Source organism: Hippocampus comes, unplaced genomic scaffold (genome assembly GCF_001891065.2).
Source record: "Hippocampus comes isolate QL1 unplaced genomic scaffold, H_comes_QL1_v1.1 scaffold359, whole genome shotgun sequence".
NCBI classification, from domain to species: domain Eukaryota; kingdom Metazoa; phylum Chordata; class Actinopteri; order Syngnathiformes; family Syngnathidae; genus Hippocampus; species Hippocampus comes.
Genome location: NW_017806274.1, coordinates 187,603 through 214,682, shown reverse-complemented (window position 1 = coordinate 214,682; position 27,080 = coordinate 187,603). Strand labels below are relative to the sequence as shown.

At 45.8% G+C, this 27,080-nt stretch overlaps 2 protein-coding genes and 1 long non-coding RNA gene across 7 annotated transcripts in view; 1 reads left to right on the top strand and 2 right to left on the bottom strand.

Moving 5' to 3' along the window:
* Window positions 1-84: 84 nt before the first annotated feature.
* On the top strand, window positions 85-23,045 carry LOC109507865 (calcium-binding mitochondrial carrier protein Aralar1-like). The gene is made up of 18 exons (XM_019857596.1): window positions 85-371; window positions 808-861; window positions 5,016-5,158; window positions 5,707-5,822; window positions 5,970-6,109; window positions 7,304-7,450; window positions 8,409-8,547; window positions 9,260-9,353; window positions 10,514-10,598; window positions 12,229-12,310; window positions 13,519-13,677; window positions 15,124-15,176; window positions 15,409-15,489; window positions 17,031-17,171; window positions 20,149-20,287; window positions 21,133-21,291; window positions 22,025-22,115; window positions 22,244-23,045. Exons 1-18 carry the CDS (start codon window positions 360-362, stop codon window positions 22,431-22,433), a joined length of 2,025 nt encoding a protein of 674 aa, XP_019713155.1. The 5' UTR covers window positions 85-359; the 3' UTR covers window positions 22,434-23,045.
* LOC109507868 (uncharacterized) lies at window positions 2,234-5,025 on the bottom strand. Its single transcript, XR_002166551.1, has 2 exons — window positions 4,951-5,025; window positions 2,234-4,826 (listed from the first exon to the last, which is right to left on the bottom strand). It is a non-coding gene; the product is annotated as an uncharacterized LOC109507868 (long non-coding RNA).
* A 176-nt stretch (window positions 23,046-23,221) lies between the features above and the next one.
* dync1i2a (dynein, cytoplasmic 1, intermediate chain 2a) overlaps window positions 23,222-27,080 on the bottom strand; it is a 20,797-nt gene continuing 16,938 nt past the window's right edge. For 4 of the 5 annotated variants that reach the window (XM_019857597.1, XM_019857599.1, XM_019857600.1 and 1 more), the window contains 5 exons: window positions 26,251-26,384; window positions 25,244-25,388; window positions 24,732-24,872; window positions 24,246-24,371; window positions 23,222-23,855 (listed from right to left, as the gene is read on the bottom strand). In XM_019857597.1, the coding sequence (XP_019713156.1) occupies window positions 23,742-23,855; window positions 24,246-24,371; window positions 24,732-24,872; window positions 25,244-25,388; window positions 26,251-26,384 (660 nt within the window). In that variant the 3' untranslated portion in view covers window positions 23,222-23,741. Of the gene's footprint in view, window positions 23,856-24,245; window positions 24,372-24,444; window positions 24,571-24,731; window positions 24,873-25,243; window positions 25,389-26,250; window positions 26,385-27,080 lie in introns of all 5 variants that reach the window. The other variant, XM_019857598.1, reaches the window with a different exon arrangement.

Here is a 27,080-nt window from a genome sequence, read left to right as displayed (position 1 = left end):
ACTGTGAAACCAACCATGACGTCACCACTTGCTAATGTGTTCGATTTGTTTCAACGTTGAAGCCGCGACTTGTTCCGGCGCACGTACCATTTCCCTATCAATTAATTATCGACTACTGTAATGTGACTGTCAGTCGTTTTTGTTTTATGAGCTTCCGGCGTTTATGTACGCCTCTATTCGTGCGTAGTATATCCTCGTTTCAACTCCACAAACAGGAATTGTAAGAACATCCAGCTCCGCCACCTCACCGCCCCTACCCGAACTGAACCTTCCAGGATTTGGATGGACATGCAGTGTGTTACTGTACTGCATCCATTCGGCGCCTGCGCTGCTTCCTTACAACTGACGTCACACCCAGCATGGCGGTCAAGGTGACTCAGTGACTACTTCTTATCACATATTAACTTTAAAAGACGCTACCGCGAGCGCGTGTATTTCGCTGTCGTCCGCGGGGACCGCGAACCTTCCAGGGCGTGTTTCAGAAATGTGGCGGACCCCCCTTGAACGCTGCTCGCACCTCCCGGAGCGATGGCCTCCCCCCAGACGTCTTGACTCGGCTGTCACGTTTACTACAAGACGAATTTGTGTTTATTTATTTTTTCCACCGCTGGCTTCGTTCGCTACCCCCCGGAGGGTTATGTTAGCACTCCGCGGATGTTTTGGATCGGTTCCGCCGTGCCGGTTTTGCTAAAATCTGAGCTAATCACAAGAGCAAAATAAATTCATTGATGAACCGGTTAAACCACTAGAGGGTTTGATGAAGAAGCAACATGATAGTATCTGAAATTGGGCTTGTGTGTGTTACAGGTGAAAATGACAAAAAGAGCCGACCCCCATGAGTTGAAGGCAGTTTTTCTCAAGGTAAGACCATTTTTTTTTTTTGTGACTTTGTGGTTTGCTGAGGGTGTGTACCGTCTTCCGTGTTATGGTTCACATAGTTTACTTAAAGGTCACACATATGCTTTGACTTTTTGGGGGGAGGACTGCTTCAACTCAGTCCTCTGTTGGATAGATATTGCAATTTGGTGGAAAACATATTTTTTTGTTGTGGGCCACATCTGGGCCACATCATTTCTCAAGTCTGTTATGACTGAAAATTATATAAAGGTATCTTGACTGACAAGTTTATTTTTTTCGTGACCACGTTTGTGGTATTTCATTAATACAGTCAAGCGACATTTACTATATATATATATATTTGTCAGTGTTTGAATAAAGTAAAACAGCGCTGTCAAACTAATATAAAAGACAATGCAAACAAATAAACTTGTTTAATAAAGTGTAATTACTATAAGACACAATAACATTACGCCTGAGCTGTGTGCCTTTAAGGGGTGTGGCTTAATGAGCCGACTTTCCTCCGATCTGATTGGCTAATTGGATTGGCTGATACTTTGCACGTTGTGTTGATTTTATAATCAAGAGTAATTTTGTGAAGTTGCCAATCAGATCAAGGGCACATATCTCCACTTGTTGTTCAATAAAATAATTTGGAGAAGGTTCTGACTAAATTATTTATAGGAGCTGTAATTTTAGGTATTGCGTATTTTGAAAACGACAATATCATGACTAAAAATCGTCCCCAAAAATCCTGTCGTGTAAACCGTAACGTCTACCAATAAGTGATGCCAGGAATGTGGCTAGTTAGTTTCCGTGAGCATTGGACATGACTCATGGGCATACGATTGACCTGACTTTGTTTTTTTTTTTTGAGTAAAAATTTAAAACACAAGCACTGTGTGGGCAGGAAACTCATATCAACTCGCTCCTCAACAAGCAGCACTGAACAATTCTGGAAAAAAATATTCAAGTTGTTCAATGCCGCTCCCATATCAAGTTTACTCTCAAACTAAAATAATTACATGTTGTGTTTTGAAAACAACCACACAGCTTCGCCTTCCGCTTATTTAATACTAACCCATAATGCAAAACACCATAGACAGGCTAACGCCATGAGTCGTCCCGATGTTATAGCCCTTTCAGCAATGGACATTTGAAGACTAACAATGTATCAACACATCTAGACAGACACTAAAACAAAACTCACAGGCATGTTCTCTTCATCCTATTAATAGTCATTTAATTAGTCACTTACAGTCATGGTGAGAGTCTTCTTTGTGTCTTCATGACTGTATTGAACTACCCGGGTGGCCAAGTCGTGTGCACCAAAATAAGTCGCAAGGAATTAATCATGCACAATGGTTTACATTCTATTTAATTATTGTATTTTTTTGGGGGGGGGGGGCTGGAAGCTGCAATGGAAATGATATTAAACCGTATTAATGGCAATTCCATTCACTTCACTCGAAAGACGATTTGCAATAGGACTGTAAAGCGCTCTGTTGTGTTACAGCTGTAGCTGTTGTGAAAGCGCTATATAAATAAAAGTGAACTGTGTTGAGAGTGTCTTGAGTTACGCTTGTGCTCTCCGAACAAATTAAAGTTGTAACTCGAAGCACCGCCCTTTAATGAATTGTTATCTACCGTGTATTGTCAAAAACACTTCTATTTTTGAAATCACGAGTCATGTAAAATTGCAGTGTGTTAATTTTTAAGTAAACGAGGGATTTGATGGGGGGGAATGGCGGGGAGGTGTTTTTAATAGCAGTTAAAAATGAAGAAAATTTGCAATTTTCTGTCAAAATAGTAAGCGTGAAGCCGGTCAGGAAGAAATATGAACGAGACATTTGATATGCCTTCGCGAGCCGCATAAAGTGATGCAACGGGCCTTGAGGTTGACACCTGTTTGCCAGTATGTCTGCTTGGCACACACTCATACACACATTCACACACACACCCCATTTTGGAGTGTGAACTTCCTGAAAGTCTCCACGCGGTCTTCAGTCTGCCACAAGAGGACTGACTGTGTAATTTGTGATCCACATTCAGGTGGAAGAGTTAATTACTGCCAGCGCTTTCTGACTGCCTGTATAATTTGATTAAGAACTACTTGAGGCCTACTGTGAGGCTGAATAGAAACACAATAATAATGTGATGGGAGAAAAAGGCAGCACAGCAATAAATTGCCGGGAATGAATAGTTTCACTTTCTCTGTTAATTCGGCGGAGTGCAATAAGATGGAAGCAATGAAAACACTTGGCGTGAAACGCTCCACCCTCGCTGTTTCTGTTTATCTCCGAGCCCCCTTTCTGTCTTTCTTGGCTCCTGCTTTGCGATCCTCTAGTCTTTTTTTTTTTTTTTTTCTTCCATGCCAGTTCATGCGGTGCTTGTGTTCCCTCGGCTATCTCTGCTCCAGCTTGTAACCCGACCCCGACTCTAAAATGGACTGCAAGTCTTGGAGGGTGTTTGAGGTCTTAAGTTTAGAACAGAGTCGTGCTGGCTCGTGCATATTTTTGCTTCAGAGTGCTGAAGGACGACCAACGCGGCCTTGATGCTTGCGGCTCCCGTGGAGGGTTTTTCCTTCCGTCAGCCTTTATACAATAAACATTTCCACTTTTTTTTTGGAGGGGGGGGCAATGGGATGGTTAGGGTACAGTGTACACTAACACAAAAAGATTTAATATCAATAACCAGCACCCAGACACATAATTTTTTCCCCCCTCCAGTTTGCGGACTACCTGTCGACCGCTGATTGAGATGATAAAAATCAGCTTTTCAGTGCAATGATTGAAATATAAACGATTGAAATTCCGTTTCTAGAGGCACATCTTTCGGCCTACGGGCACAGTTGCAAACAGGCGTTTTTGCATTGTCGCTGCTTTGTTTACAAAAATAGAGCCCTTAATGCTTTTGGTGTTATTTGAATGTTTCCACTCAGTTCTCATGGAACTCATTTCGAAAAAGTGTCTTGAGAGGTGCAATTGTATCGGTGGGTTGCAAGTTCAACAGCCACGCAAGTGGGATGAAGTAGCTCTGTGGCATCCCTTAGCATCTGAGCTGAGCGGTTGTCCTTCAGGAGACAAAATCAAAACATTTAATGCATTGTCGTTGCAATGACTAAATTCGTCCATCATTTCCGCGTCTTCCTCTGAATCTTTACTTTTGGTCTTAGAAAGACATTCCGGACAATCGTATGCTTGCGTTACGTGGGAATGGTTTGGGGAGGGGCCCTTTTCTGTTCCAACATTACCTAATGCACAAAGGCATCCAGTTCTATCCACCCATTTACTGTACTTCTGAAGGTCATAGCTGAGATTCCAATTCCTTCCGAACTGTGCCTTCAAATCCTGCGCCGGGCTTATCAGGATTACAACATTCCAAGAAACCAGTTCAGGGTGTACTCCGCCTACTGCTTGAACAAACTGGAATCGACTTCAGCACGCCCACGACCCATTGTTAGGATAAGCGGTTTGGATAATGCATGGATGGATGTACAGTAGAAGGAAGGTCATTTAGAGAATTGTACTTTACTTTGCTTTGTGGCAAATTAAACATCGGCACCATAGGCTTCAGAACATGCAGGCGATTGTATTTTTGGGAGTCCTGCTTCTTGCGCAACTGATCATCTTTCCTAGGAATAGATGGCCCCTTGCTGCCACCGCGTGCTGCCCTTTAGACGTTCTTGTGCTTTGACCGAGTCGCTTGGTTCCACTGTGCTAAGGACAAAGAGCAAATCAGTCACGGGTGCGAAGCTCCAGCTACTTCATTTCAAACAGCTGTCGGGGATCATTTAAGGTGACACCTTCACCGTAAACATTTTTTTTTTACATTGCATTGCTTTGTGCAAGATATTACTGCAACTTCAAAGGGACACGAAGCGGGATACGTTACAACTTGCACTGCCGGGCATTTAAAAATGAATGAAAAGAAAAACAGCTTTACGGTCATGGGTGTTTGCTTTTATCCCTCGCACGTCCTTGTCCCGACTGTGGTGAAAAAAAACATCCGTGATGAATCAGCGTTTTCCCTCAAGAGTCGAAATGAAATCAAATTGGAGTATTATTTTAAAACAGTCCTGCGTGGATGTTGTCCATGTACAGTTTTACTTACCATTCAGGGACGGTGGTAATTTACTGGACAAAGGGGTGTAAGGTCATCTTTTGTCATGTGCGCAGTATGCCAGCGTGGTGGAGGACGGGGAGCATTACATGACACCTAAAGACTTTGTGCAGCGTTACCTCGGTCTGGAAACGGAGCTGCAACATAACCCTAAGACAGTGGGCCTGATCGCCGGAGTGGCCGACACCACCAAAGATGGGTGAGTAGCATCCTTCTCTCACATTATTCACCATATTAAAGGCGGGTCTTGATAGGATGGATCAGAATTAAAAAAATAAAAAAATAAAAACCCCGCAACAACTTTCATCTTTCTTTTACATCATCTGTACGAAAAAAAAAAAAAAACATCAGCACTTCTGGCTGGGAAAGCCAATAAAGCAGCAAGAGCAAGCCGTTGAAGGAAGTACAAAGTACTACAGTATTATCATTGTTACACAGACATTCGATCACACTAATGGCTCACAACAAAATTACAATGAAAGGTAATTGGTTCAATGCGCGTTAATTAGCTAGGAATGCTAACGCAAAGGCTGGATATGAAATTGTAGGCTTTGTGTCACAAATAAATGTGGATACTTGATTTAATTTAAACAAAAAAAAGGGAGGGATGTACATGATCTTCTGACATTTATGCCCACAAAATTTCATGTGAACCAGCAACAAAAAAAAAAGTGTTCATCCAGCTTTTGTATTGGAAGCGGTTTATCTGTGAAGGGTAACTGATATGGATGAACTTTGTCGCAACAGGTTGATCTCATTCCAGGAGTTTTTGGCCTTTGAGTCGGTTCTCTGCGCCCCTGATGCCCTGTTCATAATTGCCTTTCAGCTGTTTGACAAGACCGGCACGGGGAACGTTTCTTTTGGTACGTACACATTATGTAGTCTAACAGGTTTTTTTTCTGGAGGCAACACCTGCTTATTGTCTGTCTGTGACTCTAGTAATCTACAACATTTTACAAGCGACGCATTAGGAGAAATATTCAAATGATATTCACGTTTCACACTTTCAGAGAATGTACGTGACATCTTCAGCCAGACCAGCGTGCATCATCACATTCCCTTCAACTGGGACTGTGACTTCATCAGGCTACACTTTGGCCATAAGAGAAGCAAGAACCTCAGCTACACAGAATTCACCCAGTTTCTGCAGGTCAAATATTTGATCCATCCCGTCAATCCAAAACAGTGCACGGGTGTTTTAATGGAGTCATTAAAACGCAACCTTGAAGCGTGTTGGTTTAGTCTTAGTGGTTTTAAAATGCTCAAGCAGTCGCTTGTGGACAAAATGGGCAATTGTGATGGGCGGTGGTGATTGCCGTGGATGCCCGGCGGGATGTTAAATTGTCAAAACATTTGCCGCGTGTGTATGGATGAAACTTCGTCAGGAGGAGAGACGTCTGCCGTCCAAAATCTTTGCAACCGTGCTGCATTGTGCAGTGTGCATGTGAAGAACAGCTTCTTTTGCATGTTTTGCCACAAGGGATGGAAAAGTGGTTTAATCTGTTGACAGAAAACAAATATTATCAAATCGTAAAGCTTACCTGGGCCATCCCGTACTGACACAGCCAGGCCAAGGCAGCGGAGCATCGTTAAGACTCTTGCGGGCCACCAAACCTGCTCCAAAGCCACCCGGTGTTCCCCATTCCACCTATCGAACAACCTGACAGAATGAAAGGAACCAAATCAGAACGTCTTTGGGCCAGGACGTAAACGTACTTGCATCCACAAACGAAAACGTGGACAAGTTTTAAATTTTGGGTCACCATTTGGCATCAGACATTGTCGTTCTACAGTATATGCTCACACTGTGACATGGCTGGAAAAAAAACGTCCAATTGTGACGTCACCGCTATATAAGTTATTGAACCGCTAGCCACTGATTAGCTAACGAGAACTTGTGCAAAAAGGAAGTAGCGGCTGGATATTGCGGTTGACATCGCTGTGTCACGCTCTGTTACATGAGCTTTGACAGCAGACGTTGGCCGGCTCGGGGTCAGCCTTCTTCTGCATCCCTTTCTGATTGCGCGCGTGTCATCGTGAATCATTTCACACGCGCGCGTGCGCACTGCTAGTCGACTCAGTAAGCGCTCCGCGCTGTTCCGGGATCGGGCTTCTCGGGACATGATTTCCATTAGTCTCCAGAGAGACACGGTGATTACCGAAGCCAGTGTCTCTCACTGTCACTTCAGATGACTTTCGCATCTGGGCAACGCTGACATTATTACGCTTTTCTCCTTCAAGGTTCCATTTCACAGCTCACTTATTGTGTGTTGCTCCTCATCACAGGAAGCATCTCTTGTCGTCTTTTGTCAGCGTGACCCACTCGCTCTCTTTCCTGTCGTAGGAGCTACAGCTGGAGCACGCCCGCCAGGCTTTCGCCCAAAAAGACAAAGAGAAAATTGGCACCATCACGGCTTTGGACTTCAGCGACATCATGGCCACCATCAGGCACCACATGCTGACTCCATTCGTGGAGGAGAATCTGGTTTCTGTGAGTTGGAGAAAACATTGTCAGTGCAAATTTTATTTTGAAAATCGCGTGCTATCGAGGGGAAAAAAATTTTAAGCTCACGAGGTAGCAAAAATGAGTAAAAACACAAAGTTGCATGGAGAGCTTCCTGAAAAAAGGAGAACAGAACAAATAATGTGACAAAACATTCAAGATTCAAGTAAATACTTACCAATCGCAGGGCACACACAGACGAACGACCATCCGCGCTCACATTCACACCTAGGGACAATTTAGAGTGTTCAATCAGCCAACCATGCATGTTTTTGGGATGTGGGAGGAAACCGTAGTACCCGGAGAAGACCCACACAGGCATAGGGGAGAACATGCAAATTCCACACAGGAAGGCCAAAGCCAGAATCGAACCCACGACCTCTGCACTATACTCCACACAGCGAGGCCGAAGCCAGAATCGAACCCACGACCTCTGCACTATGAGGCCGACGCGCTAACCACTCGCCCACCGGGCCACCAAATTCTTTTTGTAATTAAAAAAAAAAAAGAAATACATAACTGTAAATTTTTTGTGAAACTGGTTGCAGAAAAAGTCCTGGACCGTATATGATTGGATCAAAAACACTTTAGTCATATTGTTAGCCGGTCGAGAAATCTATAAAGCCAAGTTTCCATCAATCATTAAAGTTCAATTCAGTGGGCCGTGGCTCCGTTTGGTAAACGTTCATCCGGTTTCATAAGGTGAGGTGTTAACATGGCCCTCTTCGCATTTATTTATTTTATTTTTTATTTTTTGAAACAAACACAAGCAATAAATTAACTTGCATTCCAATTAAAGACATGAGGTACCCGTACATGCTATGTATCAACGTTTAGGTCTGATATGTTAGGCTTACGCAGTTACCCAAAATATTAAATGAGCAACCATCCTTCAAAATAAAAGACCCAGCATATGCCTCTGACCTCTTTTGATGTTTTTCTCCAGGCGGCCGGAGGCGGTACCTCCCACATGGTGAGCTTCTCCTACTTCAACGCCTTCAACGCCCTCCTCAACAACATGGAGCTGATCCGCAAGATCTACAGCACCCTCGCCGGCGCGTATAAAGACACGCTGGTCACCAAAGGTAGTCCCCGATGCCACCCGTCAACCTCGCCACTCACAACCATGCGCTTTGCTCGCCGCGACTGAATAATCATCAGCCTGGATTTGATTCTGTAGCTGTGTGATCATGTTTAACTGTCTTGACAGAATGGTGTGAGTGACCACACAGGGAACATTTTCTGTAGCTCTAAATTACCAAGGTAAATGAAAACGTTTGACCTGGTAATCAGACCACTTCCCCTAACATGTAGATCTGTGTAACTGATAGTCGTGCTGTCAGCCACCATCTACTCCTCAGTGTTTCCTCTTAAGACACTCCACTTTTGTCCCCTCCTCCCCCCCGTTGTGGTATTTGCAAATAATTGAGTTGCAATCGGCAGAGCTTCTGAGTAACTTGCACTTTCCAGTCACCCGGATAACACGTCATTACAGCACTCATGGAATAGAGAAGATTCCTTGCCTTTAAAAAAAAAAAATCATGAAATGATCTTCCAGCGATGTTGCTATTAACGGACTGCCTTAAAAATGCAGAACAACCTATTGATTTAGATTTAGAATTTCCTCCAACGACGTGTTGCATAGGTGCCGCACCTTTCATTTCACTGGAAAATAAATTGTATTTGCAAATACTATCCAGCACATGAACAGAAATGTTGATGTTTTTTAGGGGGGCGGGCGGGGGATGAACAATCCACCATGACAGCCTTTTCCCTTTTTTCTTTTTATCATTTTAGAGGAGTTTGTCCACGCTGCCAATAAGTTTGGTCAGATCACTCCAATGGAGATCGACATCCTCTACCAACTCGCCGGTCTCCACACTCCCTCGGGGTACGTTTCACTGGAGTCTATCGCGATTGTTGTTGTGTCGCGCCAATTCGGCGCTTCGGTGGTGTTATTTGAAACATCTTCGCTTTCTGTTGTTTTCATTAGTTCCTGAGATCTCGGCATGGGCCAAGAGGGTATCGCTTTCTTCAATTTTGACCCATTTTGTCAAATAATTTTCTCACTGGTAGACCAACTATTCACTCATTTTAGCTTTCAGCCACTTGTGTATTTGGAACGCATGCCAAAAGTCAAAAGATGTCTTGCGGCCATATTCATATTCACATTTGATACCAGTACCGCATTTGTTGCAGTTTTTCCCCTTAACTTCAATACATCACCTGTCTGTTTGACCAAATAATGACACCATTTTCTACCCCCGTCACGGGAATTTAGTCGGATTTTGTACTGGAACTTCTTGATTTGTATTTTTTTGGGGGGTGGATGAGTTTTCGGGTTCCCGGTTGACAACGTGGCACAAAACGATCAGATTCCCCGATGGATAGTTTTGCCCTTGCAAACAATTTAAATAGCTTCATCCATCCATCCATCCATCCATCTTCCGATCCGCTTATCCTCACAAGGGTCGCATGGGTTGCTGGAGCCTATCCCAGCCGTCTTCGGGCACTAGGCGGGGGACACCCTGAACCGGTTACCAGCCAATCGCAGGGCACACAGAGACGAACAACCATCCGTGCTCACACTCACACCTAGGGACAATTTTGAGGGTTCAATCAGCCTGCCATGCATGTTTATGGAATGTGGGAGGAAACCGGAGTACCCGGAGAAAACCCACACAGGCCCGGGGAGAACAAGCAAACTCCACACAGGGAGGCCGCAGCTGGAATTGAACCTCTGCACCGTGAGGTCGACGCGCTAACCACTGGACCACCCTAAATAGCTTCATACGAATCATAATAAACGGTGACTGCGCATGTTATTTTATAAAGAAAACAGACAGTAAAACACGTCGACAAGCATTATGATGAGGAGTCGAGCCTATTTCTGAAAAACACCTTTGCTGCATGGTGCCATTCACCCAGCTTGTCTGGCGCGTCATTTTCAAGCCAGGAAAAGTTTTCTGGAAAATGTTCCACCGCAACACGACAGGTCTGTACTTTTTCCTGCCCTAATTCCCTTGCCTCCCTTTGCTCTTGTGCGTGAAGACGGCTCAACCACAGCGACATCGAGAGGATAGCCCCGCTGGAAGAAGGAGAGATGCCTTACCACCTTGCCGAGGCCCAGAGACAGGTAGCATTCTGACACCTTTTATCTAAGCTTCTCTTCCGAGACCTCTGCCTTCTCCTTGCACAGTAGCACACGCACAAAAAAAAAAAAGCTTCAAGAGGATGTTCCGTAAGTGAATTAGCAGAGTGCCCACGTTTTTTTCTCTCCCCTTGTGAAGTGCATTACTTAAACTCCCAGATGAAAGTAGAGCAATTACATTTCTAGAGGAGGAATGGATTGTTGCACCTCTCCTCGCACACATCCACTGTAGTCTCGCATCTGCGAGGCTGATAAAAGGCAGGGGATTTTAGAGGCCTTTAGCGAGGTCTGCTAATGGCATGAAGAAGTTGGGGGGGGGGGTAGGGGTGGGGGGGGATCACGCCGGCTGGGAGAACAACAATCTTGCCTTCACTGCATGACTCGCTTCTCTGTCGGGCTGTGGTCAGAACTACCCCAGGCCAGCCCAGCTCTTGGGATGTCTCAGAGGTCTGGAATTTGATTCTTCCGGGGCGATGCGACCATCCCAAGGCCTACCCTCAGCGGAAGTATGCTAATTGTTTGAAACCTTTGATCAAGTCCTGGATCTTGATAGCATGCAACTCCGCATCTGGCAGGGAGGGAGGGAGGGAAGGGGGGGAGCGATATGTTGTGCTCATGTCTGGGAGAAGTTAGTCACCACTTCAGCACACACGCTTGTAGATATTTATCTATACACGGAAAAGGCTCGGAGGGCTAATCTGTTAGCCCCTTGCGCCGCTGTGAAAACAAAGAGGCCCCGCTTTCAACATCAAACATGAATACAGCCAGGCAAGCCGATAAGAAAGAAATGACGCTTTGTGAAAATCAAAGCACTCCGGCCGGCTCCTCCACGTGGAGCTTCTGAGGGGAAACTCCAGGTCATCTGGTCAATTACCAAATCCTGAATGGGATTGTCCTAACTACTGTTGAGCTTCTTTCAATCCACTCGTAGCTGCTTCGTACAGTTAGTGGCCTATCGAGTCGTTCCTACCGTCTTGTGGGGAGGGAGAGAACAGCATAGACTGGCATGCTAGCACATGCTGTTGTTGTATTATATATATATATATATATATATATATATAGAGAGAGAGAGAGAGAGAGAGATGCCAGAGGGACGGAACCATCTCTCTATATATATAAACCATTTATTTATTTTATCAGAAGCCTATTTCCGCCAGTGTTTTGTTTTCCTGTTTATAGGAAAAGTTACCAAAAAAAAAAAGATAAAAGTTACATGGAGCACTAAAGAAACTTCAGAAAGTGAACATTTAGATTCCTGCTAAATGCGACATGGACTTCATGTAACTGTTTCTTGCTTATATGGATGAGCCAGCGCATGAAGGTGGTCTGACATTTTTTTTTTTTTTTTAATGGCAAAAACAATAATCCACTGTCAGAAACTGGCTTCTGACAGGGAAAAAAAACCCAACGTTTTTTTGACTGACGGGAATGGGGACATTTGGACAATGGGATTCGAACCACTGACCCACTCCACAACTTAGCCGCAGTCGCATCCCGGCTCGGATTGTCTGCTGTCAAAGTGTCTGTATCCGAAATTGCTCCTTGTTATCGTGGCGGCATACTCCTCCCGATCTTCGCATATTTGACCTCCGCTGTCTTTTTTCCTCTCCCACAGCATACTCCTGAATCGTCCCGGCCCATTTGGCTCCAGGTTGCGGAGTCCGCCTACAGGTTCACTCTGGGCTCAATTGCTGGAGGTGAGTGACACGTCTGCCGCCGAGAAGGGTAACTTTAGCCGGCCAGACGGACGAGCCCGAGATTCCGGGGCCGGCCATTGTGCTGCGGGGCGAGGAGCCGCGATATGAGGCTCCCGCATTGTGCGGCCGTGCCACTGCTGGCTCCAAGCTGTCGTCGGAGCCGGAGCTTTGGGGTATCACAAATCTTCCGGAACCGAGCTCCCTGGAATCCCCGTCTAATTACGCCGGCAGGAATTGATACAAGGAATCTCTGACATAACTCGACCCGAGACAGGAGCTGATTGTGCGTGTCAGTTTAAAGTTAGTTTAGATCAGCGTAGCAGACATCATTAATCACAGGACTGGACGAAACTAGTCTTTTGGATGTTAATGAGCCACTTCTCAGCTGCGGCGCTGATGGGGCTGTTTGCAAGCAGGATTTATTCCACTTGCTGGGCTTACGTCTTCCCGATTGATTGATTTATTTAAATTCAGGAGTCAGGAAGGTACAGATCTCTGCCACTGTCCTGAATTGGATGAAATTCTTCTTCGTTATCGATACTCACATAGCACGTCACATCACAAAACCGTGTGAAGTCATATTTTAGCATTCCTATTGGTGATACAAATGTAAACGAAGTTGACCGTCATAAAAGGCGCACTCACCCCGACTTCCGGTATGTCGGCGTTTGTTGATTTGTTTTATCCAATCAGATTTCAACCTCTCTGTGTTGCCATGTCAGTCTAATCTTCTCATCCGTCGTGACGATGGATGCAACTTAAAAGTCCATTCGCAATTGGACTTTTCCGTCATCAGAATTCAAATTCGCCTTCGCGGGGCCACAACTCTGGTCCTTGACGCTGTTAACTTATTTCTGCGCTCCGATTGGTTGGTCAGAGCCAGCCAAGGTTGACTCACGAAACAGATCTGTCGCAATCTGCATACGTGAATACATTTAATAAAAAGCCTCTCTGGTGAGTAGGATTGATTATTTCACATTTTGTCATGCTTTCGTTATTGGATAAATATTGTTGTTTTTTTTTTATTCATATTGATGGTTTCTATAATGTGGGTTAATTCCCCAATGAAGGCCCAGGTACCAAACGCACGGCCCGCCACTGCAATTGAGTTGAACGTACAGAACATGCAATTACACACACACACACACACACAGATCAATACAGCATCAAATATTCACCTATGGATGAATTAAATGTGTGTTGTCTAGCCACGGGTGCCACCGCTGTGTATCCCATCGACCTGGTCAAGACTCGCATGCAGAACCAGCGCTCCACGGGCTCCTTGGTGGGCGAGCTCATGTACAAGAACAGCTTCGACTGCGCCAAGAAAGTACTGCGCTACGAGGGCTTCTTCGGATTCTACCGAGGTAATCAATAGCTCATCAGAATTCTCTGCGAGAAAAACAGAGCCGCCGAACAAACATCCGCGCGGCGAGCGCATCGGGAAAAAAGCGTCGAGGCGCTCATGTTTGGCGCCGCGCTCTTTGCTAATTGATGCCAGAAACCTTTCGCGCTCCCGCTTCAGCGGTGAATAAAGCAACACCCGGGGGTCGAGATTTCATTATGTCCTCGGCGAGCCCCCCCAGAGGACAACGAGCGGCAGAGTAGCAGCGCCGTGTGATCTCGTTCAGACCGGATGGCGTTAATGGCGCTGAGGGGTTGGGCGACACAACACTCTCACCCTGGGGGCGCTTCACATGGAAGAAGTCAAGACTGCCACCTACTGCTGCCTTCACTGACGCGGCTCTTTATCGCTCTCCTTCTCCTCTTCACTTGACGAAAGAGTTTTTTTTGGTGGCGTTCCAATAGCAGTCACTCAGCAGCTCCTGTACAAGCCGAGCTAGCTTGATGAAGGACGCGCGACGGAACGGCGCGGCGGCCGCAACCACCCAGGCTGCGCATTGTTTGACTGTTCGTCAATGTGTGAATGCTGAGAGAGTCAAGCAGTCACACTGACACTATTCTGGAACATCAGCCAAAAAAAAAAAAGTTTCAACGCACGCCGTGTCGACAGATTAGAATTCAGTGAAAGAAGAGTAGTGGTTCTAAAATTTGGAAAGTAATTCAGATTTTTAATGGACATGCGCTTATTTTTTTTTCAAGGTCCTTTTTCCATGTGTTTTTTTTTTTTTTTAAACAAACATAAGCAAGAAATTAATCTGCAAAATAGTAAACAATACCAGGCGCATTATACATAAACGTTTGATTTTCTAGGTTAGGATGATGCAATAATAAAGGCAAATTATGATGAGATTCAGTTAGTCGTGAACATACCAAACACTTTTACCCGCCAAACAAGTGTCCTAAATCGCATTACAATAGTCATGCAAACATATTTGCGGCACGTAAAGGTGTAGACATCACTTCTTAAGCGCTCAATGTATCGATGGCACGATATAAATAATTCCATAAAATATGCATACGTACAAAAAAAATCCTACCAATGACCAAAGTGAAGCTTTTTTTTTTTTTTTTTAACTATGACTTTAAAAAGTGTGTACCAACATAGTGATGCAACTAACCGACAACGAATCAAATTTTTTTTGAGAATATAGAATATATGGTCATCAGCCGGTGCCCCCCGCAACCGTCTTGCCTTGTCTCACAAAAAACGAAAAAGCCATATTTGATGTCTGATGTTTCATGAATCGTACGTGGTAAAGTCGGGGGTTTCAAATTCACGCACGGGTCATACGCGAACGTGCAGAGTCCCGTCGAAATGTATCGTTTGGCCTGCCGCTCAATAAAGACGAAACATTCATTTCGACTTCGGCTTTGACTCTCCTAATGGCACCCTTGTGAATATTTTTCAGGCCTCCTCCCGCAGCTCATTGGCGTGGCCCCGGAGAAAGCCATCAAACTCACGGCAAGTCATTCCCCCTCGGCGCCGCTTTAAAGTGCGTCCAAAACGCCGCTGTGAAGAACCGGCTTTGCGGATGAAAAAACACGCATGGTAGCGGGCGCACTTTGCAATCAAGACACAGCTTCGAGCACAAGTTCATGTTAATGCTTCGCTATCAAGGGTGGGACTGTGTGTCTCATTTGCTTTTTTTTTTTTTTTTGTTCTGTTCCCTCCCTCCCTTCTTCCCTCCTCTCAGATGAATGATTTAGTCAGAGACAAGTTCACCAAACAAGATGGTTCCGTCCCTCTGGCAGCTGAAATTCTAGCCGGCGGATGTGTAAGCACAATTTTAATATGTATATTTTCAACCTTCATTCAGCAGCATCTCTCATATAAAGTGAACTGAAAATGGAAAATAAATAGTTCCCTGCAGGCAACACAGTACTATATTCAGCTCTCTTTCTCCGTCATATTATTCTTATTTTTTTTTTCTTTAAAGGACGATGCCGAATAGCGGCACCGATAATCAGTGCATCCCGACTTCAAAGACGGCAAGTCAAAGTGGGTAGTAAGTTAACTCATGGTATTGCTTTTGTTTGTTCAAAAATACATGGGAAGAGGACCTTGGAAAAAAAAAAAATTGCATATTTAATCGCAATCACAATATTTAGCGGTGGGGGGAGGAGGGGGGGGCTGCAATTAGATTATTTTTCAAAAGAGCCCTAATTCCGACTGATTGTGCATGTCTAATGCCACATTGCCGACGCGAGCTGCGTTTCCTGCCATCCGCTGGCCGGCCGGAGGTTGTGAAGGGAACCAGGCTGGCTGCGGAGAAGAGCCCCGCAGGTTGCTGGCGGGGTCCGCGGGGGTCGCAACCCCTGTCAGGGTGTAATTGGAGCAGAGGCCCCGCAGGGTCCCGGCCGAAGCCGGTTCTTGCTCATTTGTGATTGAGTTTGACAGCGTCGTGCATACCTGAAGCCCGCCAACACGGGCACTGACACCGCAGGATGTTTCTTGTACAAACCGTGGACGGGATACGTCCCATCTGGGGACTTTCCAAGTCTTCATCGGATTTCGCCACTCCCCCCCCCCCATGAAAGGCTGCCACATGATGGCTGGCATCAGAGAAGTTGAGAAGATAAAAGCGAGGGGGGGTGAGTGAGCGCATCCATCTTCAGAGCAGCGGATATTCCCCCCCCCCCGCCCCTCCATGTTCCACTTTAAAAATGACTAAATGCGCCCAAGCTTTTTTTAGATCCTAGCTCGGATGTTTACAGATAAGACCCCTGCCCTAAATGTCACCAGCGGCCATCCTGAGGCCTGATTAGCTTTTCGGGGAGGGGGGGTGGGGGGGTTGATAAATGTGCCTGAGTCACAGGGCGCCGTGCCTCGGGCTGAGCCGTCCAGGGGTGATTCGGCGCCCCCGCTTTCGAGGGTGAAATTGGGAAGTGTGCGGGGCGAGGCCAGGCCGGCTCGCTCGCTGGCCCCCGCCACAGGAGGTGCCTCGGGGGGAGGAGGGGGGCGAGAGGGCAAGAGGGCCTGTGCCAGGGTCACAGCCTCCCGAGCGTGAACCGGGGGCCGCTCCTCACTCCACGTCTGCTCCGACCTGACCCTTGTCGCTTCCCCAACAATGCCCGCATTACTTCCTGCTCCTCCCATGGCCGACGCCTGACAGCGCGAAACTGCGGCGGCGGTGAAAAGTGGCTTTTGTGCTGTCATAATTTCTCAAATCCCATTAGGGGCAAACGCTTACACATCATTACCATCTTCACACGTCCGCGCGCGGACTCACTTCAGCGCCCGAGTTGAACTCCTGCTCTATTTGCAATCATTGAAATCACCTTTTTTTTTTCCCGCCTCCCTTGTTGCTTCCCACAGGCCGGAGGCTCCCAGGTGATTTTCACCAACCCTCTGGAGATCGTAAAGATCCGCCTGCAGGTGGCCGGAGAGATCACCACGGGCTCCAGGGTCAGCGCCCTCAATGTTGTGCGAGAACTGGGCTTCTTTGGCCTCTACAAGGTGGGTCGGCAAACCTGGGTCGGGCTGTCTGTCACACAAGGGCGGAGGAGGACACACAACACACAGAAAAAAAAAACAAAAAAAACATCAAGAGTTTGCATGGTGCACTGTTGGAAAACACACCGACTGTGAGAGAGGATGCTGTTTTGTTCCCTTTTAAAGTCCCCGAAAAGAAAATTGACACACCGCAGACGAGTCAAATGTCAAATCTGAATGATTACAAGGATTGAAGACTCACTCTAAAAACAACATAAATTGGGTCGAAAGGGCTTATTCACTGGTGAGTAACCCACCAAACAACTCAAAACATCAATACGGTCATTGACAAAACGATTCAATGAATGTACCAAATAGTATAGGACTCGATGTAAATGCTTGCCGGATTAGAGTCAAGAACATAGCGGGCCGTACTTTTCGCACCCCTGGGTTAATCGTTCAGTTGTAACGAATGTTGTTGAATTCTTTCTTTTTAATTGAAACTACTTATATTGACATGAAAGTGACAATTACAAGTCGACTTTCAAACTTCCTCTTTCAGCAACATCGATTGCAATTCGTGAAAATCTGCTTTAGATCACAGAAATTTTTTTTTTCGTTTTACTGTGCCCCCACACACTCAATTTATACGTATCAAAAGATACTTTAATTTAGTCCAACGCTTTTAAACACTGAAACATTTCAACAACAACAAAAAACAATTGCTAACAGCAAATCTAAAAATGAGCTGTACGTATTGTTGTGCATGTTGACATGCACGTGCTGAGAAGAGGCGGGGTTTGCTGGTGTGGGCGTGGCTTGGCACGTGACATGGGCAAAATGGGATTCGGCTACTGTTCAGTGCAGGGCTGTCACGCGTGAGCAACTGGGCGTGCATCGGTGGCAGAACAGCAGTTTGCAAGCTCGTTTCTGTGTTTTGCGCTTCTCGCTGCTTTTAATAAACAACTTAGAAGCGCGTCGTTGACGCCGACTGTACTTTCCCGCTTGTGGGGGCATCACACATAAGTCTGTTTGTGTAAAACGTGCAAAAGTGCAAACCAGGCGACCGGACCCTGTTTGTTTGCTGAAGTTGTTTTACCTTGTAGCCGAAAGGCGTCTCCCGTTGTAGATTTTAGCTGTGGCGTTTCCCTATTTATGTCTCGGGTGGGTGTGTCCTCTGGTCGGTCATTCGCCAGCCAAGCCTGGCAACAACAATGAAACAATTACAATGTGGGAGAAAAAAAAAAACAAAAGCAAAAAATATATATAGTGCCGGAGCAAACGATAAATCGCAACATAATGGATTTCACTGGATATCGACAAAAAAAAAAAAACCAACTGAAATTAGGATTTAGTGTTTTTATGGTTCATTTGCCTTTATTTTAGCGTAAATCTAATCTTTAAGGCCAAAACATTGAGCAAATCTGATATTGTTTATTGCTATACTGTGTTTATTGGAGGATCTGCTTTAGATCACAGAAATTTTTTTTTTCGTTTTACTGTGCCCCCACACACTCAATTTATACGTATCAAAAGATACTTTAATTTAGTCCAACGCTTTTAAACACTGAAACATTTCAACAACAACAAAAAACAATTGCTAACAGCAAATCTAAAAATGAGCTGTACGTATTGTTGTGCATGTTGACATGCACGTGCTGAGAAGAGGCGGGGTTTGCTGGTGTGGGCGTGGCTTGGCACGTGACATGGGCAAAATGGGATTCGGCTACTGTTCAGTGCAGGGCTGTCACGCGTGAGCAACTGGGCGTGCATCGGTGGCAGAACAGCAGTTTGCAAGCTCGTTTCTGTGTTTTGCGCTTCTCGCTGCTTTTAATAAACAACTTAGAAGCGCGTCGTTGACGCCGACTGTACTTTCCCGCTTGTGGGGGCATCACACATAAGTCTGTTTGTGTAAAACGTGCAAAAGTGCAAACCAGGCGACCGGACCCTGTTTGTTTGCTGAAGTTGTTTTACCTTGTAGCCGAAAGGCGTCTCCCGTTGTAGATTTTAGCTGTGGCGTTTCCCTATTTATGTCTCGGGTGGGTGTGTCCTCTGGTCGGTCATTCGCCAGCCAAGCCTGGCAACAACAATGAAACAATTACAATGTGGGAGAAAAAAAAAAACAAAAGCAAAAAATATATATAGTGCCGGAGCAAACGATAAATCGCAACATAATGGATTTCACTGGATATCGACAAAAAAAAAAAAACCAACTGAAAGTAGGATTTAGTGTTTTTATGGTTCATTTGCCTTTATTTTAGCGTAAATCTAATCTTTAAGGCCAAAACATTGAGCAAATCTGATATTGTTTATTGCTATACTGTGTTTATTGGAGGAAAAAAAAAAGCCATTTTAAATCGCCATCACAATTTTGAGGGGGGGGGGGAGAAAAAATTGCGATGAGGTTACTTTTTAAAATCGTTCCGGCCAATTTGAAATTTGACAATGCACGTCACAACTCCAACCTTGCATTTGTTTCCTGCTTAATAATGCTGCGGAGTTTTCGTGCATTTTGTGTCTTCCGCCACGGCGGACCGAATCTGAATTTCAAATGTCAACCTCAAACGCCACTTGTGCTGTTTGCAATTTTTCCAAACAGTGTTGAACATGCAAAAAATAAATAAATAAATCAATCAACTAGCGAGGGCCTCCTCCTTGTGGAACTTGCTGCGTGCTGCTTGCTGCTACCGCTTTTCCACATTCTTGTGGCTTCACCGGCAGGCCAAGTCACGCAGTCGTCGTTTGACGCCGAGCAGGCAGGCAGTGTGTGGCCCCGAAAGAAAACACACGGCAAAATAGTTCCCAAAAATGCTGACTTCCTCTCGGCAGAAGCAGAGTGTGATGGATGTCTCCGCCTCGAGGAGCGTCGACTCCATCAACCTGAAAGTTGCCTTGAGGCGGAATGAGACGGGCCCCTAGACCGCAAGACAACAGCCCCCCCAACCAACCTATCCCGCCTGCGCGTATTCCAAATGATCCATTGTATGTGTTGTGTTTTTAGGGAGCTAAAGCCTGCTTCCTGAGGGATATCCCCTTTTCGGCCATCTACTTCCCTGTGTACGCCCACACCAAACAGATGCTTGCGGACGACACGGGAGAAGTGGGGGCGCTACAGCTGCTCACCGCTGGAGCCATTGCAGGTATAGCGAAGCCCCGTTTGATGCTTCAAGAGGTGATGGGGGGACAGTAAGGCGAGGCAACTAACAATTCTGAAAACACTCGCGCTCGTTCGCTGCGGGCAATGAATCAGACTTTAAAAACGAAGAGCCTGAAGCCTCGTGAGGTTTTTTTTACACTTTTCAGATCATGAAAACAAGGTCTCGGCATGATGACATGTTCAAAATCCCCCTTGCGACAAGAAAAGTACAGTCGACCGTTGAACCAACATTTGCGACCTGAAACGAAACCTTTGACGAACTCTAAAACACTCGCGCTCGTTCGCTGCTAGCAAGATTTGAATGTAGCCCCAATTTACAATTGCCCCACCCCCTACCCACTCCCGACCCAAGCCCCGCCCGAGCGCAATTCTCAAACGTGGCCATTCCTAATGGCACGCTACGATGAAAAATGTGCAGTTGTGACAAATGCACAGTAGCTGTCGAGCTAGAAAAAAAATAGCAGCACCCTGTAAACAAACAAATGTTAGCCACGGGTGCTACATTGGCAACTTGACTTATTTGTAATGGAGTGTGTCTCCGACAAGAAATATTATCAGTTTGAATATTGTTTTTGTTTTGTTTTTTGGCGGAGGGAGGGGGGGTCTTTTACACGTTTGTCATTGACTGTCGAGGCCACAAAAATAACAAACAAACAAAAAAGCAGCATTGCATCATCTTCTCGTATGAGACAAAACTGCCAACTTGAAAAATATCATCAAGACAATTTTTGGATGAAGTGTACAGTCGGCCGCACTTACGCTTGTCTTGCACGGATTCCTCACATGCATCGCCGCTTCATTCGCCGTTTGTCAATTGCTCCCGAAAAGGTGTCCCCGCAGCATCGCTGGTGACCCCCGCCGATGTCATCAAGACGAGACTGCAGGTGGCGGCCCGAGCCGGCCAGACCACGTACAACGGAGTGATCGACTGCTTCAGGAAGATCCACAAGGAGGAAGGCTTCAGGGCCTTTTGGAAGGGCGCCGCAGGTCAGCCATATTGATTCTCGGATACCTTACATCGCACGGAACATTTGACGTTTTGTTCGTCTATTCACAAGAAAACAACAAATTATTTCTGAAAATTTTACACTCTCTCTTTGTATTTGTGACGCGCGATAAATAACCTTGAGATTTTGCAAGAATTGTTTTGTTGCGGTTTTTCGAGTCACTTGGAGCAATAATTGGGCAAACTATGATCTGTGTCCTCGACTTTGACTTTCAAAACACATTTTGTTGTTTAGATTCCAAATTTGGGTTCACCATCATAAAAGGGGAGGCTGTAACTACCAAGTGGCTTGCTACAAAAAGGAGTTTGACACCCTAACACTAAACCTTCAGGCTGCTGCTATAAACACCCCAAAAATAATCAGAAAAAGCCTACTAGAACATCTGAACTTTATTTTGGTTCATCAGATGCCACTTTAAACGGTTGCAGAGGTGTGCTGACTTCCAATTACCCGCGTCTGATTGTGAGTGGTTAATTTTGAACACCGCCACAAACCAGTGATAAGAGGGTGCCCATTATCTCAATTTATAATAATCTGTGCTAAGTTTTTTTTAACTGAGTTGTTGGTTACATGAATTGTGGAGAAAGTCTTGAAATGATTTACCTTCATTTTTATACGTACAACCTGACATTTGAACAGAGGGTGTGTACAATGTTTTTTTTTTCTTTTTTTACGTGCAATCATATTAAAACCTCCGCCTGTGTTTGTTTCAGCTCGGGTCTTCCGATCTTCACCACAGTTCGGCGTCACCTTGGTGACCTACGAACTGCTGCAGAGATGGCTTAGTATCGACTTTGGCGGCCAGTAAGTATTCCAATGACTAGGACTGTACACATAATTCCAAAAATGATTGCATATTAAATAGCAATCACAATATGGGGGAGAGAATCGGTTAGATTGTTTCTCAATGCTAATCCGACTTCCTCTTGCAGTCACCCGGCGGGATCCCAGCCCACCCCCAAATCGACAGACCTTCCTCCCATCAGTGCCGACCACGTGGGCGGATACCGTATGGCGGCCGCCACGTTTGCGGGCGTGGAGCGAAAGTTTGGCCTTCAGCTGCCCAAGTTTCAAGATTCCGGAGCGGCGGCGGTGGCCGCCGCCAAAGCATCGACACTGTGAGCTGCGACGTGACTCCGAGAGTTGCTTCCTCCTGCAAAATGGGTTCAAGTGACTTCCTTTGAAAATGCTGCATGAAAATGGCTTTTTTTGGGGGGGTGTTTATTTTGCAAGGCTTGCACAATTTGTACATACTGTACTTCTTTTTAGAGGAACATTATGACATTACAAAGGATTGTGACTGCACTTTTATCGTATGCCAAAGCGCTTGAGTGGTGTTGGTGCATGTGTCTGCTATGTACAGATGTTTTTAAAAGTGTTTATTTTCATCCGGGGCAATCGTTTCAAATGTATTTATTTTATTGGAATAAATAGTTTCAAAACTGTTTCTGATGTGTGGAAAAATAGATTTGACGTTGGCAGCTACCCACTTGCCCAATCAGTAGAGTACACTGAAGCCCCATTTGGGGGGGGGGATCTAAACTATTCTCGTTCTTATCTGAAAAATGTAGCTATTCACTGTTTTTAGTGCGGTGGAGTACTGCTTTGGCGCCATCTGGTGGCATCCTGGTGCTACGGAACTGCTGAAGTGAGTTGAGGAGCTTCATTTTGACCAGGGGTGGGCATATTTGATTTTTAAAGACAACAACTGACCCATTTGATTAAGTTAAAAAATAGGTTCGACATATTTGAGTCAGCTTGTTTTGTCAAAAATGTATGCGGAAGGAAATGTGTAAGGCCCATTCGGTATTTTAAAACTTTTTGTTAATAACTGTCCAAAAGAAACATAAAATGCTCACTTCTTTCTTTGTAATTTTTTTTTTCCAAGACAGAAACAATCACTGTCGGGATATTATTAACTTGTTTTATACTTTGAATCACTGAGCGTTTACAGCATAGATGATCATTTTATGCATGGAGGACATTCCGGTCTGTAGAGCTGCACGGGAAACATGATGTCTGACAATACCGAACAGTCTGGAAGTTTGAACATGTCGATCGTGCAGATGTGAGACAAAAGACCTTGAGCCACATGGATGTGATGGTTACATTCGAAAGATGAGATTGCTTCGGTAAAATGGAAGAAGAGGTGAAACACGATGCAGAGAACAAATATTTGGCTTGTAGAGCTCATGTTAAGGCGGATGTCGACATGCCAAAGAGAAAGATGGATTTGATTCTTATGTTTAAGGCATCTGGTTGGGGAAGAGAAAAAAAAACAACTCTTTTTTGGGGGGGGGGGTGTCTGTTGTTTTGACCTGTCCCAAAAAGACGAGCGGGAAAGGATGAGCCGACTCGTTTTCTGACATAGGAACTTATTCGCAAGCCCGCCGCTGGTCCCCGAACACGGAGTGGCGCCGCGTGGCGTCATCACGCCGCCAAGCGCTGCGCCGCCAGCTCCTCGGCGTCATCTCGGTTCTCGTTGATCTCGGCCAGCGTGCGGACGAAGCGGCTCCATTCGTCGTTCCGCGGGACGGCGATTTGCTGGGGAGGAGAGCGCGGCCACTTCAGAATCGAGTATTCTACAGATCATCCAATCGATTCATCGTCTCAACATTTTTTTTTTGGTCTTTGCCAGCCTGGTGTTGCCAAACTCACGTTCTTAGTCATTCTTCAGAGAGGATAAAGAATATATGACTTTTGGTACTGTATCTGTGTAGATATTTTGTTCCGCAACAATCGACGCTAACCGATAGCATATCAATGTCATTTTCAGGCAATGTGGTTTGGTTGATTTCAATACACAACGTGTAATTTAAAACAAACAAAAAAAATTCAACCTGACTAAACACGGCCCCGACAGGAAAACAAACCACAATTGGCTTCAAAGGCTGAAATATGAAATCCTTCAGCCCAAGATTTAGGCTGACTTACCTCTCCAATGTCATACACCAGGACTCGTCCGTCGGAGTCTCCCACAGCGATTTCTCTTCCGGAAGGAGCCCATCGGATCCTGTTGAGGGCCGGGTTCCCGTCCACGGACACGCTGGCGGTTGGGACCTGACATCAAAAAAAAAAAAAAAAAATTAAAATTTTCATGAAATCCTTCAGCCCAAGATTTAGGCTGACTTACCTCTCCAATGTCATACACCAGGACTCGTCCGTCGGAGTCTCCCACAGCGATTTCTCTTCCGGAAGGAGCCCATCGGATCCTGTTGAGGGCCGGGTTCCCGTCCACGGACACGCGGGCGGTTGGGACCTGACATCAAAAAAAAAAAAAAAAGTTAGCATTTTCCCGTCTGTCTCCGTTTTCAAGACACAACATGCAATTCTGTTCCAATTTTCTTTTGGGTTTGACAGTAAGCTTCAAGTGGGAGGGGCAAACAGCTCGAAGCCTCTTTTTGTGATCACGTGTCGCACCTCCGTGTCGTTGTTGAGGTTCCACAGGTCCAGGTGGCCCACGCCGTCCACGCAAGCGAACAGCGCCGGGTGAGTCGGCGACCACATGACATCGTAAACGTAGTCCGAGTTGTCCTCGAACGAGTAGAGCGGCTTGTTGCTCTGCAAAAGCGACACGAAAGGCCGTGTGGTACGAGTTTGACTGCGATGTGTGATTAGCGCGTTATCGCAAGGCGAATGAACAGAAAATTAACGATGGCAGATGACGGAGAAAGGAAGATGAGCGGATAAATCTCAAAAGGGATATCAATTACCCGTCATAGTGATTGTGCTCTTATACAACAGAGAGTCACGACACGCACAACGCCGAGAAACCAAACGTGTGCCAATCGAGACGATGTTATTTTGCGTGACATTTTTGTTTGGCGTGTCAGTACGTCATGAGATTTTTTTCCCATGGTCAAATACGTTCCTCGACTCAATTAAAAAGGGAAGTAAACACCGCCTCTGATTGTGCCGCATTCATTTTCTACCTTGGTGCTCCACAGCTTGACGGTCCAGTCGAAAGAGGAGGTGACGAAGAGGTGGGAGAAGTCCAGCGGGCCGGCGGCCGTGTGGCAGTGGATGCCCGTGATGGGCCCGTGGTGGCCCTCGAACATCTCGCTGATGCCCGCTTTGCTGTGGAGAAGGCAGACAGAGATGCACCTAGACGCCGGTTGAACTTTTTTTTTTTTTTTATGCACGTGTTGGATTCAGCACGCTTCGCTTCGTTTTGCTCGAGTCTTACGTGACCGTACGAATAATGGCGGTGTGACCCGGGAAGCGTATTTTTTCCACAAATTCCCATTTGTATGTATGACCCAAGGCGGCGTATTGAAACGCATTCCACCTCAATCCAAAGCGCCGATGACGACTCCCCCCCTCCACCGCAGAGCCGCTATCCAAGCGAAGCTCCGATAATTAACACAGAGAGGTAAATACTCAGCGTGAGTGATGCTTATGCGTTATTAAACCGCAATGACGGTATCATACGATTGCAAATGAGGTGGAAAATGATCGGGCCAATTACGGAGGTGAATCCGCGAGCCGAGCGGCGGCGACCACCTCTCGGCGCTCTTCCCCCGTCTGTTACTGCAGGACATTTCAATTATTTGGTCTCGGGCTAATACGCATCTCAGCAGGGGGGTGGGGGCTCGGATTTAAGCCGCATTTGCAGAGGGGGATCATCCGGCTGTTTAACGACAACAGCGCTGGATGAGCCGCGGGTTAGATTCTCGCTTGGGGCGGCGGGCTGTCAAATAAGTTCGCCGGCGTTGAAAAGGGAAAAACTGATTCACCTCCTTTATAATGTGCACCCTGTTAATGTCAGACGAGCTTTATGTGGCCGACTGACAGGCGGAGAAGAAAAACATGGCCACTTGGCAGGAGTAAAAACCGAAAAAAGCGGCGGGGGCGGGTGTAGTTGCGTTGCTCCGCCATGTTTATTTGACTCTCCGAGTGTTCCATTTTTGTGGAAGCCCGAGGCGGCTGACGGACGCACCTTCCATGACGACACGACATGTAGACGGAGCCGTCCTCGCTGCCCACCACGAAATTGTTGACGTCCCCCAACGGGAACGACATGGAGGTGACGGCGACGGCTTTGGACTGCTTGAACACCAGCTCCATGCTGTCCTGTGGGAGGGGGTGCGGGGGGAGGCTTTTGTCAACACACGCTCAGCCAAACACACCCATTAAAAAAAAAAAAATCACCTCACTATTTATAATTCAACTGACACTTTATTTAAAAAAAAAAAAATCTAAAGTCTAACAATGTGTGGGCCCTGGCAACAGAGATGGAATCACAGCGAGCCAAGTTAATTTCCTCCAAAGTTTGAAAAAGTCTGGCTTGCAGATTAAATAAGAGCAAAAAAAAGAGGAAAACAGCAGCAGCAGTGGAGGCCGAAGTGATGAAGTTGGTCGAAAAGATTTGTATCGACGGAAAATGGATGCGAGTTGAATGCGCGCACGCTAGGTGATGTCAAAGCTGATTTCGTCTGGATGCCATGAAGTTGCGTTCATTTCAATTGAACACGAAAATCCCGCAGGAAGTGTTTTGAAAAGTGACAGCGCTCAAATATCATCGGATCACGTCAATACAACAGACAACAGGTTCGAATATAACACAAACAAAATGTGGTGTTCTCGCTTTCACTGCCGTGGACGTTTATATTCGTCAATTGGAATCCATCGAAGGATAATTGTCAAGTATGACTATCAAGAGATGAACGATTGATTCACAGAACACGATATTCTGCGGGTCTTTGGGGAGAAAAAAAAAAGTCAGTCAAAAATGCTCTAAAACGGACGCCAAAATAGTTGAATTCCGAT